Genomic DNA, 14,603 nt, shown 5'->3' with positions numbered 1-14,603 from the left:
TGCCTGGGAGTGGAGGGAAGAGGTTAGTGTCTTAAATCTTCTTTTTTGTTTAAGCAATGCTCTTTTATTGCTGTGGGAGAATAATTGTTTGCTGTTTCTGGAGGTGAGGGGTTGTGGCGTGTGCTGGTGGAGCCCCTCAGGGGGGCTGGCTCTGCCCTGTGCCTTCCTGTGGTGCAGAGCAGGAGAGAAGCTCAGCCCTACTCTTTGTGGCTGTGAGAGCAGATGGAAGGTCTCTAATATCTTGTTTGCCCTCTCTTCCCCCTTTGTACAGTGGCCCCATAGCTATGCTGCCTTGTGCAGAACTTAACTGCTCATATCTGCTCAAATCTCACGTTAGTGCAAATAGTGGAGTGAATCATCTACCCCATGACTTGACTTTTTTTTTTTTTTTTTTAATGTGTCCCTTTCCTGTGGAACAGGATGCAGATATGCTTTTGTGTTTTTCAGCCACCACCTACATCTGGTTTGCCTGGTAACTCACTCAGGTGTCTGGCCTCTGTTTGTGGGGTTTAAGAGTCTGTACACATCCCAGCTTTCCCATACAAAGGTTGCGTGTACTATGTTACAGTTGGTGCTGTTGTTTGCCCTACGAAACCCCTACAGCCTTGTTTACAGACTTCTGAGGCTCTTCCATTGAGGCTGGGACTCAGTGGAAACCTTGGACCCTGAAGGAGCAGTCACTCTCACTTATTTTTGAGCATGAAGAACTCCAAGACTTGGCTTTTCTTTTTTTACCTTCCTAAGATGGAAGGTGAACATATTGGGGTTTTATTGTGTATAAGTAGTGAATATTTTGCAGTTACAGATAACATTGTGATTGCTACAGGTAGTTCCTGCTGGATTTGGCTTCAATTCTGAGCCTTCTTGAGTATTAATTTATACTTGTGTGTGATGAAGGTACTGAAGCAGAGTTACTGTTGCATGTGAGAGCTTAGACTTGAAAGGTTGGTGTTTTCCTTCAGCTTTAGTCCAGTCTGTAAGTAATGGAAGACAGGAGCTGTGAGCAGTAGGCTAGCAGCAGTTGGGGAAGATGTCAAGCAACATTATTCACAGCAGGAAGCTCTTGCTGATGCTGAGGAACTCAAAGTGGTCGCTAGCTCCTTTGAATGTGTATCCCTTCATATCTGCCTACCTGCTTTCCCTTCCCCACGCTTTTGCTCACCTTTGCTGGCACCAGCCATGAGAGTTGAGGAGGCTTTTGACCCTATTGAGAATGGGGGAAGGGTACTGCTAAACAACTCCAGTGACTGGAAGAAGACCAGTCGAAAAAGGACTGGACCGTTGTGATAATGGGGAGTGGCAAGAGAGCTGGAGCTGGAAATGCAGATGAGGGAATTCGTTCATAATCTTTGGTCTATCTGCCTGGTGTTACTTGCTGGTTTGCAACATAACTAATCAAGAGAAAGCAGGTTCTGGAAACATTCCTCTTAAAAACAGAAAAGTTTTTGTAATTGAAGGCATGCACTTTTGAAACTTTGTTGTAGATTCAAGTTCACTGAATCAAACCCTGGCTCTGCCATTGCTTGAACAGTTAATGAAATCTATTGCCTTATGATAGATTCTTTCTGCAGGCTAGAATTGATCTGTCTTCATTGTGATTTGTGAGATTGAGGGGCAAACACAAAATATAATGTTCCTGCTGCAGTGACAAATTTCACTGTGTTCTGCTAAGGCTTGGAACTAACTAAAACTGCAGTGGTCATTTTTTTGATTTATTGAAAGAAAAGCGTATCTTATTAACAATTTAATAAAGAGAATCCTTTTGCAGTGGTGCTCAGAGTTGCTCTTATTTCTCTCTGTGCAATTCCATTCTCTAACAGAGAAAATACTATTGAGATCCGTAAGGCATGATTTGTTAGAGTGAAACTAAACACACAAATACACCAAAGCAAGAAGCTTTCTAAAGGTGCTGTGTTTGCGAGAGGTGCTTGCCCAATATGTGTGATGCAAAATGGGGATGCTTTGTGAAGAAATCATCCTTGTAAAGCCATTGGTTCTGGTCATCAGACTCTATCCAATGCTTTAGTGATGATGCTGCTGATCTATTTGGGAAGTTGGCTGGCTCTCAAGGCAGAGTCTCTTCTCAAAGGCTGTTTCACAGTGAAAATATGCTCAGTGCAGTCGAGTGCATGAATGAAAAAGCCTCTGGTACCTTCTAGTCTGGCAAAATGCAGCACAAAACTCAACTTACTCTGTCCTTTCTGCTGTCCCAGGTAAGAGATGTGTGGGTTTTTTTTCTTGTTTTATTAAATCTTCCTTCTCTTGTGCGTTTGGATTTGAAAGTACTTGTAATTCAGGTCTGATTTCTGACTAATTATACAGTGCTTGAATTATTGTCGAAAGATGTAAGATCTCTGCTATAAGCCAGTTGCTAGGAATCTTATAGTTCCTTGATTTACAATTACAACAAATTTGCTGTGTGATATACAGGGTGTTTTGTTTCCCTTCAGGAAGGGTGTGGGGGGGGGATCTTTCAAGTGTCTCGGTAGCAGCTGCAGCAGCAATATTTTCTGTCATATCAGATGCTGCAACTTTGATTTGCCTCTTTCCTCTGTGGCTTTTGCCGGGTTGTGGGCTTATAGGCTGTTATAGGCAGCTCACATTATTTATTGCTTTAAAAAAAAAAAAGAGGGGGGGAGAATATGGAGGAAAAATAAAATCAGACCTTGCAAAACGTTCCTTTCCCTGTACTCTCTTGATAGATGTGTAAGACTGTTAGTGACTTGCTGTGTAGCCTTTCTCCTATTAAATGTAATAGATCCCCCTCTGCCAGAAAGCAGAGGAATAAACAGCCAGCCTTAAAATCGCGGTGCTGCGAAAGCCCTGCTGCCACTGTCTGTCAAAGCAAAGGGACTCGCTGGGCTTTGGCTTCTCCATACCTTCTGGTTGCTCTCTTTTCCTCTTGCTGCTGTTACAGGGTTCACTTTTTGGAAGCTCTGGGGAGGTTTGAAAATCCTTTGTTGTTGTCCAGCTTAAATGTATGCTTCCTTCTTTTGTCTGAAGAGCCTGTAAACTCTTTTGTTTTGTGACAGTGGCACTGGCATCCTGTGCACTGAGTAGAGCTAGAAGTTAATTCCTTTTTGACTTGCGTTTGAGTGGTTTTGTTAACCCTTAGGGGGTTGGTGGGTTTTTAAAGCATGAAACTAGTGTATGGGATGCGGAGTCTGTGCACTTGTATTTGTGTAACTACAATCTCCATCAGGCATTTAGTTTGCTTTATCAAAATAGGATGATAAGAAGAAAAATGGTGAGGGGTCACTGTTGGGAGAACTTTACTGCTGATAGGAGATACCTTAAGAGCGTGTAAGTAAGGTGAATGAATACATATATGCTGTGCATTAAGGCTAGAGTATTTGGGTCCTGGTTTAACCTGATAAGGAGTAAAAGCACTAGTGGGGGTTGCTGGAGGTTATGGCACAGTTGAAGGCTCGGGGACTGGGGACTCATGAGCAAGCACATAAGCATTCATGTGGGTTCAGGATGACCATCCTACTTCAGTGGGTGGAACACATGAAAGCATCTGCTTTGGACTATAGGTTTGATGAAGGGTGGGTTTGAGGAGACAGAGCAGCACACACTGGGGGTTTATGTGGAATTTCTTGCAGGGCCTCGCTAAGAGCTTTGACTGAGGCTCTGTGGGCTATGTTGGAGGGCTGGCCGGTGGGCAGCTTGCAGCGCTGCTGAGACTGGCTGCAGCAAGTGGGCAAACTGCTGCTTCTGGGGATGGCCAAAGGGCTCCTGGGAAGGAGATGATGCCAAAATGGGCTGAGAATCCAGCCTAGTTAGGCAGCTGGGCTGGCAAAGCTGCCAGGGAGAGGCAATGCATAGGGAGCAGAGGGGCTGGGGGGAGAGGGCACGGAAAGTGTAAAGGTAACCTGGAGTTGTACTGGGCTGGTGCTCTGTCACCTTGGATTGCAGACCTGCCATCTGGACTGCAGTTTGCTTGGCTTTCTCTGTTTTCAGTCCTTTTTTTGTCAGTCTTCTTTAGCACTACTGAATTAATCATCTTGAGTTTGGATTTTCTTCGGTGGTCTGTTGTAGGAAAAGCAGTATGTACATGCCAGAGGAGGTCAGACTTCTCAGGTCTATTAAACCACGTTGCTGGCTTTCTTAACATCAGTAACTACCTAATATCTGACAAGGTACAGAATACCTGATTCTGAAAACAATTGCATACTTTATTAATAACTTTCCACAATATTTCAGTTTCTTCTCTTGATGGGCTGAGATGAGTTTGAGTATACTGCAGGGCTGAGCTTGTGATGTTTAAGCATTATTTAGTGTTTAAGTGCTTAAACTGCACCCCGCTTTCTTTATTAGCAGATAGCCTCATCTGACAATGCCTCTACCTGATGATTTAACAGATCTCCAAGTGTACTTTATAGATCATGTCTAAGAGTTGATTAATTAGGGAATGAGTTACACTATAATGAGGAAGTGTGCATAAATCTGTCTTCAGGTATAAGATTGTTGAGTAGTGGCAGGTTCAAGTATGACCTGAAGATGATGGAATGCTAGGGAAGGAAAAGAGTTTTACTGAGATGCTGTTTGGCTTTTCTCTTTGACACACCACATGCCCAACTTTCATGTGACAGGAAAAGTAAACGGGCGAATATGTGAAACAACATATTAAACAAATGCAGCCATCTGGCTGTGTAGTGGTTGTAACACATCTTGGATTTTTTTCATAAGTTTTCTTTTTTCTCCCTTAGCAGTAAAGCCTCATATAATACAATGATACTGGAACCTGCAGAGTTCAATTTTGATAAAATGACTTCTAAGCAACTGCGATGTAGTAATGCAATACTTTCTGTGGAAGCAGAAGATGGCAATAACTTAATTTCAAAGTACTGACAGCAAAGTTTATACTGTAGAAAGAAGCTTGAGGAATTCACAAGAACACTAACAAAAAATCTTTAATCAAAAGATGATTTCTAAAATTAGTAACATTGGGTTTGTGTTCTCTTGGTCTGCATGTCATTCAACTGCATTTGTTAAATATAAAAAAAATTGCCTCTTCAGAGATTAATTAGCTGAAGATGGGGAATTGCTTTTGTAGCATATTAAGTATATTTGTGAAAGCTGTGGTAAACAGTTGGGCTATAAATGGTTTTTTTTTTCCCCTCCTTTTGCAAAGACTTAATCTATACTAATATGAAGTGCTTGTCTTGATTTCACCAAGACGATAACTGAATGTTAGCTGGAATAGCTGAGAAAGGTGCGTTTCCAGTAATCCTTTAATTCAGGATCTTCTTTTAAACTACAAAGTATACCTATAATACACAGCTTCATTGATCTGAAGCTAACAATAAAAATTAAGTGTACTCTGGTACATTGTGCAATTACACACTATGCAGTGTACAACAGTAGAGAGTAAATAAATACAGATTTTTAAATCTATTGAATTAGTGATTTTTACCTATTTTTCCCAGAGGATATTTTCAAAGGCTTACCTGCAAAATATTTGTTTGAAAAGGGAAGTGGTTCACAGGCTTGGTTTTTTATGTCATGCATTTCATGCAGGCAGAGGAATCAACATAGAATTTATAAGCCGAGCTTAAAAGATGAGGAAAATATTTTTAGGTAACTTTAACAATAACTGGCATGTTGCCCTGGGTTGCATCCAAGTCAATTGGAAAAAAGTGGACATCTTATAAGCCTCTTATTACAGTGAACAGAGATAATTAGTCTTAAAACTCTTTCCCCAACTGCATAGCCTAGGCTGCTGCATTCCTAAGCTTTTATTTTTTCACTTTTCTCCAGAAGAGGGCTCCATGCACAGCTTGAAAGTCGGCACTCATGTATTAAACGAAAAAGAAATCTATCAGCTTCAGGAAAAAAGAAAAATCTTGCTCACGCAGTCTAATGTAGCAGTAAAGATTATGTTCGAATTCTGACAAAGCAATTCCTTGTTGTGTCTTGTTGCTGTAGGTCTTATTTTGTTTAAGACTGCTGACTGAGAATTCGAGTGGAAGGAAGAGGTCCTATCTCTCTTGTGCCATCACTGAGCTGTAAAAATGCTTTAAGAATGTTAGAGGAGCCAGTTACTACGTGTAATTTGCACCGGTGATCATTTTGTGAGCAGGCTGATGCTTGCTCCTGGCTGTTTCAGGCCATGGTTTTTAGTTATATAGTACAAAATATCTTCTATTTACCTGTCTCGTTCAAAAGATGGTGTTTCCCAAAACACAGAGCCATTCCAGCAGTCGGGCTGTGCTATTTGTCAAATATTACCTTGGAGGGAAGGTTGGCCCCTGGTGAATTAGTGTGACTTGAAAAGGTAGGAGCTACTGCCTAAAGATATTCTTGCACAGGACGTGACCAGACTCCTTACTATTAAGTAAGGGGGATTTGTTACAATAGATGACTGGAAATGCATCATGAAAATGCCGCTAGAGTTACAGCATTATAATTAAACCTACTTTGTGCACCACTTGAGGCTCTATCTTTCAATTTAAGATGCAGCTCAGACAAAATGTGGGACCTGGTTCCTGGTTTTGATGATCAAAGAATGGAAAAGGTTATTCCATCGCATGTAATATCTTTGTGCTGTGATCCATTGGGGGCTCTTGACTTCATTTTTAGAGACTTGTCAGCTAGGAAATGAGTATCTCAAAAAGGTTTCCAATGCAACGGAAACTAATAGAACTAGGTAGATAGCAACAGTGGTGTCTATTCAAGACAATATAAAGTTCTGCCTTTCATTTTCTTCCTGTTCCTTGTTAGATAAGTAGGCTCTTCCCATTCTATTAATATGTAAGGTAGGCTAGATAACAAAGTTGTTGCTGTTATACTCTTCCTACATCACTGGTGGAGTCAAATCTCTTATCTTTAGCTGCTGGATTGGACCCATGTACTCTGTGTCAGGATTGTGCCCTCAGGATTCGGAGTTCCTATGTCAGCAGAAGCCTCTTGGGAGAACGGGACTTCATTTGGGGCTTGAGGGAGAAATGTGAGGTTAATATTTCTTTTTTGTTTCACAGAAAAGATTTCTTCATCCTGTTTTTGACAGGTACAAGTACCAAAGTAACTTTTTTTTCCTCTATCAGTAGCATTCTAACAAGCAAAGCTTCATCTGTGCAGGAAGAAAGACAAATCTGCCATGTCCGCTGGGGAGGAGAGGCAGAATGAAAGGGATCTATCATCCTTGGGAGACTAAGTGGGCAATAGCTCTTCCCACTTAACTCTGGATTGTATTAGTGGATTCTTGATCACAGCCATACAGTTGCACTGTGCCCTGCCCAAATCCCAAGATGTATGGGACCAGCCCAGATGGGAGGCTGTGTCTCCGTGTCACTTCAGGAGTGCTGTAACTAGCACAATGCTAGTGTATGCAAGTCAGTAGGATATTAAATGCGAAAGAGGAGTGAAAAATAAGACTTGTTTTATTCACTCCCCTTTCACTATTTAAAGGTCTTGGAAATTTTCCCACTGTTGTTGTTTTTGGCTTGTTTTTTTTACTGTTGTCATGCAGAGTGTATTCTCTGTCTTACAGAAGAATCTAACTTTTTGAAAGCCTTATTGTTTTGTATGAAGGGAACTCATTCCACCACTAACTTATCTAATATTCTGCTGTTTTGCACTGTTAATTTCTTGGCTAAAGAGAAAAGGAGGAATTTAAGACTTGTTTTGATGGGGCTGGGTAAAACAGTTCTAAGAACAGACTAAAATAAATATGAGCTATTAAGAGTGAGGTGGGGTGGATCTTCTCAACACACAGCAGTTTATCTGTATCTCTAGCCACATGGAAAAGCTGATTACGGTGTTTAAATAACTTCTGATATCTATGAAATGCCCATGTATGGATGTCTAATTTTCTATCCATGAGCCTGTTTTTTAGGGAGCTGAACATCTACCTTCAAGCTTTTGAAGTGTCTCAAAATTGGGCACCCATGTGCAGCTCTCAGCAATGAATAAGTTTTTATTGCCTAAAGTTCTTCAGATTCTATTTTATAAAGGTTCTGCTCCCAAAACTTTTCTTTAAAAGAGAAAAAAGAAAAACCAAAACAAAAAAACCCCCAGAACTAATGGTTACTCTTTCAGTCTAAACTCTTGTTCTCTTGCTGTGAACAATTAATGTTAACTTCTTTATTTGTAGTGGCAATATGTATATTTCTAGAAGGTAGTATTTAATTCCCCAAGGAGTTTGCAGTCTGGTACAATAATTTTTTGTGCATGTGAAGGCTTTGTTAATGGTGTACAGACAAAATGGGTTTTCAAAAGTTTGAAGAAGTTTAGGGTAAATGAGTAATCATGGGAGTTGGACCCTGTGGTACTTTAAGGGGTGAAAGTGCTGAAAACTATGGGTTTTAGGCCGTTAAGCTCTCATGATGCTGTTAACATGGCTGTATGCAAAGAAATATGTATATGAACAACTTGAATTTAGGATATGAGGCTCTTTTGCAAATATCTGTACCTGTAAGCTTTTCTCTGCTATTACTACCTGTGTGCTGAAGGGCACTGTTGAGAGTGACCCCCTCTTCCTCCTCTGAGGTATGTTAAGTGTGAGTGCTCTTTATCTGCTCCAGGACAAAGCTGGCAAGCTTGGTTGGAAACACAGCTGAGGGAGTACTGATTCTAGCCATTAATGGCTGTCTGCCACAGGGACAGTGACACATCTGTGGCAGAGGTAGAAAGAGGATGAGTAACTTCTCATATTGCTCAAAATCAGTCCATAAAGCTGTTAGCACATTGAGTTTTGTTTGAATTCCTATGGGACAAAAAAAGCATGTTAAGATATACTTATCACACTGATAATTGGCTCATCACTTTATAGACACATTATTTCTGTTTATTCTCTTGGCATGACTTGGAATTGCAAGAAAGCTTTCTGTGCAAACTGTCTTTAAGGAGGAGCCTTTGTCAAACATAGGGGATTTTGAACCCATAAAATAATAGCTGGTTGCTGTACATGGAGTCACAGTAAAAAGGCAGAAATTTGAAGCTGCTGTAAGATCATTCACGATTGATCTATCCCAGCATGCATGAATTTAGGAGTATGGTCTGTAGCTCGTACAGACAACATACAAAGGTAGAGGTGAGGGAAAATCATGTAAAGCTTCCCTTTTCTCAGCCTATTGTAGTTTTCTTGATGTAAGATGGTATTTGCTGCATGTCTAGTTAACTTTGAGCCAACTGTTGGTAACTGCTTGGCAACGGAGAAAAAAAAATCCCTGGGAACAGTGTTTCCAAGATCTTGCATTTTCCCATCAACAAACTTTACTGTCTCCGAGTTTCATGACTACCAAATAAGGTGTATTTATACACTTCTCTAGAGACAGGCCTGTGTTTTCCCTGGGGAACCATGTTTTATCAGACAACAAACAGCTATATCAAAATGGAAGAGCTGAACATAGCACTGCTCTATAGCTGACAGAGTAGGAAACTGAGAGCATCTGGTACTTCGGACTCTAAGCAAAAGGAGAGGGGAATTAGCAGTGAGATTTGGATGGGGACTTCCTTCCCTGTTAAACCCATTGTTTCAGACCTCTATCAGAGGAAGCTGAGGGACTCCAACTGTACCACTCATCAGGAACAGATAGCTCAGCTTCAGGTTTGAGCTGTTCAGTACAGGTTGATAACTGGCCAAATGAAAAGATGTTCAGTTTTACCTTCTGCCAAGATAACTGATCTTGCAAGTGCCAAGAAGTCATGGATATGATCTACCATCCTTATTCAGGTGAAATGCAAAATGGAAAACCCGGGAGTAAAGATGGAGAACTAAATTAAAATAGGACAATACATAAAAAGGGATTTTAATTTCTAGGTATTTGCATTAGCCTGCTGCCTAAAGGCTTATTCTGTGTCAGGCTAAATGGCTTTGTTCTCTTCCAAAATGTCTTTTGTTTTCATGATTCATGATCTGATTGAAGTAACTGGATGCTGAACTCTATAAATCTTGATTGATGAATATTGATAATCCTATTAATTTACTGACATACAGCTCTGGTGTGAACAGTGAAGTATTTAGGCCCATATTTGATGATCTTTCCTTAATATGTGGCAATATCATTGCAGGATACGTAATTCAGTGGGACAAAGATGTAAGAATGGTCATCAGAGCCTGGCAGTAATGTGAAATACACCTTTCTGCACCTACTTACACTAGTGTTTAGAAATAGATAAGGATCTGACATCTGCCTCTATTTTTGGAATCATTATTTTCTTATATTTTTAATTAAAAATCCCATTTTAAAATGAAGTACAACATCATGTCCAGTTTTAAATGTCATCAATAGTTTTCCCTAATTGTTAGATCTACTCCACAGTGTGGCGTTCTGTGCCGTGAGGCTACTGTTTATTTTAATTTAATTAAACAGATTATAATTTTGCATACAATGTATTTCCAGGAAATAAAGATGCTAGGAATTGTGGAACTCTTATATCTTATGGAAATGACTTCTGTTCTTGTACATACCTCAACCTTGGTTTTTGGAGTTATAAGAGCAAAACACTGTTGCTCTTGCTGGTACTGAGCAGGTCTCCAGCGAACATGGATTGATTGCATTGCCTTGCTTTATGTTATCTAAGTGAAGGATGGTTAGTATCAATGCCATGTGCATTTCTACTGCATGCATATTGGGAGGCTTACATGGCTTCTATTACTATTATATCTGAGCACCCTGCAAATGGTAATGAATTTATCCTTGCTTCCCTAAAACAAATGCGGAGTTACGACAGGAACATTATTTTGCAATGGGAGACAACCTCCAACATCTGCCTGTTCCAATGACTTTAGTTCCATTATCTTAGTTGAGTAATGATGTAGGCTGCTGTCACTTTTGCTGCTGGTGTTGATTCAGTAGTGACAGTTCACTGTACTATAGAAAGATTAATTCTGATTGGAAGGAGCCCAGAATAAACTCAGTATTTAGGCCAATCGGAACCTGGTGTATGTAGTACTAATTTAAAAAATGCTTCTTATCTTTCAGGGAAATAATTAATTATGATTTACCAGAGACCTATGAATTGCTATGCATAGTATTTTGCATATAGAGGAGACTAATAAGAAAAAGGAGTTAGCTGTCATAACTGTTCAGTGTTCTTTTGGGAATAAGGAAAATGGGGTGTACTTACTTGTAACGGGTGTTTGTGATGGCTGCTGGCAAAAATGATTATGTGGAGCAAAGGAGGATGAGGATGAGGCCGGCGGGGCTAAGTGCACTTGCAGAATTTGATACTACAACAGTTTAGGATAGAAGATGGGGCAGATAATATACAACCAACTATGCTTCCAGAGCTCGGTAGGGGCGATGTGCTGGATATTCCCCCCGCAGTGTGAGATGTACTCTCAATGGCAGAATATTTCCCCTGCCATTTTTTCAACTGATAATAAAGTTCCATATTTCTTCCTTTTGTTGGCTTGGAGGAGAAGGAACTACCAAAATCTTGGGCTCCTCTGGTAGGAGGTGAGCTGCCTAGTTGTGGGTGTTCCATTCTTATATGTAGAATTCTGGAAATGTGATGTTACTGTTGTAAAGTGTCAGTGTTAGTGAAATGCACCTAAACGTTTGAATTCCTGGAGGGATGATGACACTGTGGGTGGACCCTTGGTTACAAATCCAAAACATAAGAATCTGTGAACTTGTATGGACTACTGTAAACTAATCTATGATATTGGAAGAGCTGCTTCTTCCTATATGATTTTGTCTCTGAAATGAAGAGATTCAATCTTATATTTGCTTCCGAAGCATACAATTTTCAAAGATTTCGTTCGTTCATGAGTCAAAGGCATGAAAACACAGAACCTATTTCTTAGAGTGCCTTAGTGGGAACTAAACAGTGATTATGGGTGGCTGAAAGATTTAACTAAAATAGAAACCAGCTTGGTTGTCTAATACAACTCATGTCGAACCCGAACAAAATCACTTTTCCAGCTTGTTCTTGACTTCTGATTTCTGCATGCGCTGTGTTTGTGGAGTCTGGCTGGGATATGAAGGAAGAAAAAGCAATCATGCACAGCACGAGTGGTTCTTCCTGCTTTACCTCCAGGCTGACTGGAAGCATCAGCATTCTTGTAATTTAGTTGTTCAAATTACTTTTTCTGTGTTCCACTTCATGTGCTCAAAAAAAAAAAATTCAGAAAGTCTGAGTGGCTTTAATTTTTTTAATTCAAACTTCCAGAATGTCTAGGGTTGGGGGGGAAAAATATGAGTACTTCTTACTACTGTGCTTTAGCTTCTCTTAGATGGGCTTAAAGAAGACTTTTTAGAAAGTCTGTGTGTGTTCTTGGTGCTTATTGGTGTTTATTTTGGTGATAGGTGAGAAAAAGCATTCCTATAGCATTTTAAATAGGGCTTGGCTATTTTCACTGAGTAATCTGTAGACCTCCTTGTTTAAATGGTGACTGCTAGTTAATGTGGTAGGCAGTTAGTTATAAGTATTGTAGAGTTTGTATTTGTGTCTGGCCCAAATCTTGATCATTTCTTGGTGTGTTCATATTCGCCTACTCCTTTCTCCCTCAGTCCCCTACGGCACTCTAGTTCTAGCTGTACAGGCTGGAAAAGAGAATTTAATTTGGTTGTCTCATTAATGTTTTTCAGTTTATGATCTCTTAGAGCCAGAAATGCTGGGATAGTTGTTTAGTAATAAACATGCTGACATAGTTGCTAAATTTCTTGTCCCTTTCCTTGGCTGACTGGGGGGGGAGATCATCAGAACTTAACATGTGAAAAATGGAATGGAAAACAAAACAAGGGGGAAAGAAAACAAAGTGGTATTCAATGTCCTGTAAACTTTTGCAATGGCTAAGATTTGGAAGTCAGCAGCCTGTATTTGTGGTACCATTAACAGGTGTATACAGTACTGGAGTGCAGCATCTAGTCTGATTCTGCTTCATTTCCACATCTTTATTTAAAGACAATCTTGCCTGATAGTTTAGGCTGACACCTAAAGAGTCCTTGCTCATATCTGAAAGTGTTGGTATAGGGAAATAGCAGTACTTTGTGCTGTTTTATGCACATGTGTGTATCAGCCTGCCAGTTTGAGAGGCAGGAGACTTAGTACTTCGTAGAGCTCCATTTCCAGCATTCATTAGCTACCTAGCCACAAAACTCTCCTCCCTCTTACTTTGTATGTTTTGATGGAACTTTATTATCACTTGCTGGCTGTCTTACTAGCCGATACTTATCTTTGTGTTGCTGTTGTTGTGTTTATGATAGTTACATCCATTCTACTGATGCTTTGTAAAACTTGTTGCTGCACAGGTGAAATTATAGTTAAGAGATACCTTAGATTGACTAATTGGCTGGGGAAGGAATGAGGACACAACAGAGAGCAAACTTGGTATAAGGTGTGAGACCAAATGAGCCTTTATTGGAGGACAGCACATTGCAGTTTCTTTTGAAACTGTTTGCGTGTTGTTTCTTTAACTGTCTGAAACAATATTGGGTATATTGGAAGGGTGATTTCCCACACATCCTCTAAGTAACACAAACACACTTGTTAACTGCGTACTGGTGACAATAACCATGCCCCAGAGAAAACTGGAAGGTAGTGAAGAGCCAGAGAACCTGGGAGGGGAAGAACCACTGTTATGGCTTTCCAGCAATAAATAGGAAGCAAGCCAGATAACGGGAAAAGCTAGGCAATGTCTTGTTAAAATGAGTATTATGGGCCAACTGTTTTGAGAGATAAATGTGTCAAAGTTTTGTCAGTTATGTGGGTTTTTTTCCCCCGTCCTGCTACCTCTTCTGCTTACATTTAATTTCACAGGCTTATGCCCTTTCACTTATTTTTTGACATCTCTTGGAGGCCAGCTGAAAAATGCAAAGGTTAAAGGGAAGAGAACCTGACTTCAGGCACACTTGTAAACTGTTAACTTTCTTCTGTGCCTAAAATGGAAACAACCCTTCCCTGGCAACCGAGCATACAATCCATGTACAATGGATCTACTTCAGACACAGTGTTTCTGGGATGTTTGCATATGACTCATGATTCATCTGGCAGTGCTTGAGTTTAAGCACTGATAAAGAGAACACAGTAGAGTGCAAACACATTTGACCTTTCAGAGCATTTTAAAGAAAACAAAAATAGGAAAATATTTACTTTGCAGTTACTCTTACAGTGTGTAAGGACTGCAAGAAAGCTAGCACTCTTATTTCTGCTATGGGAGCCTGAGAAGCATAACGGTGTCTAGGTTGAGAACCACTGATTTACACTTGCCATCCCCAGGACACTGAGTTGGTCTGATATTGGAGTAGAGGTTCAAGTCAGCTTTGATTTCTCCAGTTGAGGATTGGCCTGTAGATCAGGTCTGTTGCATCGCAAAGCCTTTACTGTTTGATAGGCGCTCTGTTTTAATTGGCATGCTGGTCTTGCTTCACTTGCCTGATGGGCAGGAGTCTGTATTTCAAGTGTAACGTATCACTGCAACTGTCACTTTAAATCGGTAGTGCTGATACAGAAGTGAGGCTCAGCTAGTTGGGGTAAGTTTCTGCTGAAATCCTGAGTTATCTTACAGCCTCAGCTGACCTGAATGCAGCCTCTTCTTAATACTGTGATGAGCAGCTTTTAAAAAGCGAGTGGTTCTGTGGGTGCTATATGGTGTGAACGCTGCTGTTCAGCCTTGCGCTGAGCTGACCCCTCTAGAAGGGTTTTTTTAG

The 14,603-nt window shown here is 40.4% G+C and overlaps 1 protein-coding gene across 2 annotated transcripts in view; it reads left to right on the top strand.

Annotated features, from left to right (window-relative positions):
* The first annotated feature begins 2,047 nt into the window (after positions 1-2,047).
* Positions 2,048-14,603, top strand: part of CDH13 (cadherin 13) — a 478,464-nt gene continuing 465,908 nt past the window's right edge. Inside the window, exon 1 of one of the 2 annotated variants that reach the window (XM_009561053.2) lies at positions 2,048-2,213. In XM_009561053.2, the coding sequence (XP_009559348.1) occupies positions 2,169-2,213 (45 nt within the window). In that variant the 5' untranslated portion in view covers positions 2,048-2,168. The remainder of the gene's footprint in view (positions 2,214-14,603) is intronic. The other variant, XM_009561054.2, reaches the window with a different exon arrangement.

The sequence above is a fragment of the Cuculus canorus genome, chromosome 13, assembly GCF_017976375.1.
Source record: "Cuculus canorus isolate bCucCan1 chromosome 13, bCucCan1.pri, whole genome shotgun sequence".
Classification (NCBI taxonomy): domain Eukaryota; kingdom Metazoa; phylum Chordata; class Aves; order Cuculiformes; family Cuculidae; genus Cuculus; species Cuculus canorus.
This window is presented reverse-complemented; position numbering and strand designations above follow the sequence as displayed.